The 5,571-nt window shown below is 66.8% G+C and overlaps 1 protein-coding gene across 1 annotated transcript; it reads left to right on the forward strand.

Annotated features, from left to right (window-relative positions):
• Window positions 1-3,306: 3,306 nt before the first annotated feature.
• FOXL2 (forkhead box L2) lies at window positions 3,307-4,224 on the forward strand (the record flags this gene model as incomplete). Its single annotated transcript, XM_082319355.1, has 1 exon — window positions 3,307-4,224. One exon carries the CDS (start codon window positions 3,307-3,309, stop codon window positions 4,222-4,224), a length of 918 nt encoding a protein of 305 aa, XP_082175481.1.
• Window positions 4,225-5,571: the final 1,347 nt, after the last annotated feature.

Below are 5,571 nucleotides of genomic sequence, written 5' to 3' on the forward strand. Positions count from 1 at the left end.
CCCCCCTCGGGTCGCTTCTTAGTGGGATTGCGCGGCCGGGGCTGAGCCCCGCTCTGCCCGCCGCCTTCCCGGCTTCCCCGCGCGGGGAATGCGCTGGGGCCGGGGCTGTTCTGCCCTCGTGTGAAGAAAGCGAGAGCCCGTCCCGTCCTGCGGCGGGTTCTGCCCCTCGCCGCAGCGGGCCGGGGCTCCGGCACCGGCGCCGTGAGCCCCCCTGCACTGCCAGCTCCCCTCCTGCTTCCCCTACCCCCGGGGGCGGCTGCAGGCCCGCTCCGGGAGCGGCTCCGCTGGCTCCTTCTGCACTCGCCTTCTCCGGGGTTGTCAGCCTCCCGCCCGGCCCCGGGAGCAGCGGCCGGCGGGGCGCGGGCTGGCCCGGGCGCATCGCAGCGGCGGGCAGCCGCCGGCGGGTCGGGCCGCTGCCCCGGGGTCGCGGCGGGATCCCCGCTCCTTCACCGGGGAAGGGCTCGCCCCGCGCTCGCTGCCCGTCCCCGTCACTTGCGTTCGCCTCGCTGCAACGTTTCTGTCAGCGCCGGTGAGACCTCAGCGCCCGCTTAACCGCAGCTACAGTGTCCGGGCTCAGCTCTAGTGGCGCGCTCGTACGTTTTCGGGTGGGTCTCTAATGTGCCCAGAAGGGCTTAGCTAGCACCGGGGAGGGGGGAGAGCCCGGAGCGCCTGCCTGCCCTGGTGTCAGACGCTCCCCTAGCCGCACACGGGGCTGCGCGCTCACCTTTGCCGCTGCTCGGCCCGATCGCCGCTCCCAGCGCTGGGCTGAGCTTCTGCCCCGGCGTTCATCCGAAATCCCCCCTGGCAGGGCTGTCAAAAAACCCCAAACAAGCCCCTCGGATGTCAAATGTCCACGGCGAGCGAGCGAGCCCTGGTAAGGAGCTGCGCGCCCGGCTTAGGAGCGAAAAGGGAGGAATCTGCCATTTGGCGGAGGTGCTGACACACGCAGCGGTGCTGTTACACCTGCCCCGGCCCTCGCCGCGGCAATGCCGGCGAGGGGGAGCGCCGAGAGCAGCATGGGTGGCCGGCAGAAGGGAGCTGGCCGGGGCCCTGGGGAGCGCGGCAGCCCCGGCCCCGGGCGCGCCGCCTCGGCGGGCGGTGGCGGGGCTCAGCTGGCTCCGGCTGCCCCGCCGCTCGGCGCGGAGCGAGCCGCCGCGGCGCCGCCGGGGGCCGAGGGGGGAAAAACGCGGAGCGCGTCGCTCCTGCGGGCCTGAGGCCTCCGCCGTTTCGTTTGTGTGCGGGGGCGTGCGGAGGGGGCGGCGTGCGCTGCTCCGCGGCTGTGTGCGGAAACACAGGGGCCTCCTTTCTGTCACCAGATGCCTGCAGCCCAGGTTCTGGCGTATGCGTTTCTCCGCCGATGGGAGCGAAGGGATTCGTTATGCGGCTATAGGCGAAGATGCAGAAACGTGAACTAGAATAGCATATATAAACGAGAAATAGAATAATATCTATAAATAGAATAGCTCCCCGAAGCGCTGTTTTATTTCTCGGTTAAAATACGTTTCTACATCTTCAACTGTCTTCCCCCACAAACAGCCTCTCTCGGGGAGGGGAGCGGGGACCCGTGGGCCTTCGGCCGGGCGGAGGAACTAGAGATCCGTGCATGGGCTGCCGAAGCCCCGGGGCACCCCGACGGCGAGGCGGGCTGCACCGGGCGTGCTGTTCGAGAGCTGCCAGCCCTCCGGGCGTGCGTCTGGTTACGAAAACTGATGTAGCACGTAAAATCCGCGGGGCGGGGAATAGCGCTGCGCAGCGGTTCGCGTTCAAGAAAGGCAGAAGCGCGTCTGAGGGCCGTGACCTGCCGGCCCGCGGATCCGCGGGCGCCGAGGTGTGCGTGTGGCTTCTCCGGGGGTCGCTTGTGGGCAGCCCGGGAGGGGAAACACCGAGTTGTGCTTGAGTACGGGCGGGGAGGTCGGGTCCGTGCGGGCAAATCCCCGGAGCGGGGCCGCACCGGCAGCAGCGGGCTCACTGCAGCGCCGGGCCCCGAGGGCCGAGCGGGGGCCGCGGTTGGGGAGCGCAGGTGGCCCCGGCCCCGCGGAGCTCGGCCCGGCTCCTGCGGCTGCCGGCGGCCGCGTTTTCTGGCGGGGAGGGGCCAGGGGGACAGAGGGGGCCAGTCCGCCCCTTTCCCGGAGCTCGGGCTGCGGGCTCCGTCAGAAATCCGTGCAGAGCATCCTCTGTCCGCCTGCCCGCTTCTGTACTGCTGGAGCAGCCCCCGCCAGTGGTTTATTACCACACGACGCCTCCTGTGCTGGGGGCCGCTGAGGCGGCCTTTCTGCTGCTCGGGGACGGTCTACCTGAAGGCAGGAAAGGGGAAGGAGACGGGGAATGTCGATGACACATACATACGCTGCTCCAGGAACCGTGTGAAATAAGCCGGAGCCCTCCAGGGGAACGAGCAGGAGAGCTGCCCGGTGTGTCATCCCCCGCCTCGCCACCCTGCCCCGGCCCCCGGGGCGCCTTTCAGCCCCGCGCCCGCGCTGCGTGCCTGCGCGTACTTTGCGGGGAGGGAGAAGGAGCGGCCCGGCACCTCTTGCTCTCTGCCTCCTGCAAATAAGGGCTGCAAGAACCGACTTGCAGGGAGCGGCAACGGGCCTCCCCGCGCTCCCCGGGCGCGATCGGTTGGCGGGGCCCGGGGCCAAGACATATAAACGCGACCGCGTGTGCGGCTGGACGTGTGACAGCCGCCGGGGCAGGGGCGAGCGCCGCGGCTGCGGGCACACCCCCTCGCACCCACCGCCTCCGGCGCGGCCCCTCGCCGTGCGGGAAGGCAGCGGGGCGCCGCGGGCCCCGGCGGGCTCCGCGGGCGGGCGGCGGAGGCTCGCTCAGCGCCTCCCGGACGCCGCCCCCCCCCCCGCCCCCGGCGGCGCGGCCGAGCCGGGGCGGTTCCGCGCCGCTCCGCGGGGCCACGTCGGGCCGCGTGTGCGCGGGGCTGAGCGCGGCGCCGTGACTGGGGGTGAACTCGGCCGTGCCCAGCGGCTCGGCGGCGATAGGGGAGCGGGCTCCTGACGAAAGCGGAACTCGGCCGGGCCCATACAAATCAGAAAAGAGCCCGGCCGCCGCGGCAGAGGGGAGCGGAGCCCGCGGGGGCAGGGACGCCGCCGCCGCCGCGCTGCACGGACCAGCGGCGCCGCGAGAGGCGCCTCCCGATCTCCCTCCCGGCTTCGGCCCCGGCCCCGGCCCCGGCCCCGGCCAGCGCGGGGCGGGCCGGCCGCCAGCACCGGGCTGCGCGCACCGCTGCAGCGGGCAGCGCTCGGCACCGCGCGGCGCTGCGCGCCCCGGGCGGCGGGGCGGCGGACGCGGGGCACCATGATGAGCGGCTACCCGGACGGCGAGGAGGACACGGTGGCGCTGCTGGCTCGTGACACCGGCGGCAGCAAGGAGCCGGATCGGGGCAAGGAGGAGCTGAGCGCCGAGAAGGGCCCCGAGAAGCCGGACCCCTCGCAGAAGCCCCCCTACTCCTACGTGGCCCTGATCGCCATGGCCATCCGGGAGAGCGCGGAGAAGAGGCTCACGCTGTCCGGGATCTACCAGTACATCATCAGCAAGTTCCCTTTCTACGAGAAGAACAAGAAGGGCTGGCAGAACAGCATCCGCCACAACCTCAGCCTCAACGAATGCTTCATCAAGGTGCCCCGGGAGGGCGGCGGCGAGCGCAAGGGCAACTACTGGACCCTGGACCCGGCCTGCGAGGACATGTTCGAGAAGGGCAACTACCGCAGGAGACGGAGGATGAAGCGGCCCTTCCGGCCGCCCCCGACCCACTTCCAGCCCGGCAAGACCCTCTTCAGCCCCGACAGCTACGGCTACCTCTCCCCACCCAAGTACTTGCAGTCCACCTTCATGAACAACTCGTGGCCGCTGGCGCAGCCCCCCGCGCCCATGCCCTACACCTCCTGCCAGATGTCTGGCGGGAACGTCAGCCCCGTCAATGTGAAAGGACTCTCGGGCCCGGCGTCCTACAGCCCCTACTCGCGGGTGCAGAGCATGGCGCTGCCCAGCATGGTGAACTCCTACAACGGCATGGGCCACCACCACCACCCGCACGCCCACCACCCCCAGCAGCTCAGCCCGGCCAGCCCCGCGCCGCCCGCGGCCCCGGCGGCGAACGGAGCCGGCCTCCAGTTCGCCTGCGCCCGCCAGCCCGCCGAGCTGTCCATGATGCACTGTTCCTACTGGGAGCACGACAGCAAACACAGCGCCCTGCACTCCCGCATAGACATCTAGGGAGGCTCCGGCCGGCCGCCGCCACAGACGCGCCCTTGCCCGGCCCGCTGCCCCTCGCCGATCCCGCCGCGTTCTCCGGCGCTCTCGTGTCTCTCCTCCTCCTCCTCTCTAGCTGCGGGCTCTCCTCTCTCTGTGCCCGAACTGTTGCGGTGGGAAAATAGTAGCCCTGCTCCGCGTGTAGTCTAGGTGCAGGAGCCGTCCTACGGTGAGGAGAAGGCGGTGTAAGTGTGGGAGCTTCCCCAGCGGGGCTGCGCCGGGTGGCCGGGCCGGCTGCCTCGGGGCGAGCTCGGATTTACGTTCGTTTCTTTGCTCGTGTCTTTGTTTGTGAGGGGTTGGGGGGGGAAAGCGTGTAATTAAAATTAGGCTGTTTAGCCCTCAGAATTCTGCTCCGTTGTAATCCGGCCGTAATCTTTTCGGGCTCAGCCTTGGGAAGAGTAAAGCGGAGCTTATAAATAGCGGAGGCATTTCCACGCGTGGCGGCGCGGGGCTGGCGGGGCCTAGGCGCTGCCGTCTGCCCGCGGTGCTCGTCCTCCTCCGCCTCTTCATCTTCTCTTTCTTCTTCCTCGGTCTGCAAAGCACTGCGCTTCTTCCGAGCTGTGGCTTTTCGTCAAAATAGTACTTATGTGGGGACTGCTGCAACAGCAGGAGATGTGCGATATTGCTGGTTATTAGAAACCAACAAACAAAACCCACCAGGGTCACTCGTGAAACGTTTCGGCAACGGTAAATATATTTTTTAAAGAAGACAATGTCCTCTGAGGTCTTAAAAGTAATTTTATACAGGTCTAAAAAAAATATTTTGATGTTATAAAAAAAAAGACGGTTTCCTATAAATTGGAATATTTTTCCGTGTGCATATTGTTATTAATAATGAAAGTTAAAACTATCTTCGTATTTTTCGACCCCAAACCTGGCCCAAAATGGATTTTCCGGTAGGTTCTGCTTTTGAATGCTTGCCCTTTTTCTTAAAACGTTTTGATCCTTCAATTTTACATAGATTAATGTGAAAAAAAAATAGCGTTTATAATCCAGGGGCCAGTTCATAGCGATTTTATAAATGTTTATGTAAGCTGATAGATGCTGTGGCATAGTACCATTTTGGGACCAACTTTTCTAGAGTGAACTAGCACTTTTATTGTACTTTCTAGCATTGTAAAGTCTCCAATAAAATGCCTTTCCTTCTTTCCATATCGTTTTATTTCACTCCGCTCCTCCGCGCTCGGCATCGCGAAGCGGCGGCGGAGAACAGAGCGGGCGCCGTGTGCCGGGGCCGCTCCGCGCCGCCCGCCCGGCTCCGGGCGGCGGGCACGGCTCCGGGCGGCGGGCACGGCTCCCGGCCCCCGCCCG

This window comes from Platalea leucorodia (assembly GCF_965183815.1).
Source record: "Platalea leucorodia genome assembly, chromosome: 8".
Taxonomy (NCBI): domain Eukaryota; kingdom Metazoa; phylum Chordata; class Aves; order Pelecaniformes; family Threskiornithidae; genus Platalea; species Platalea leucorodia.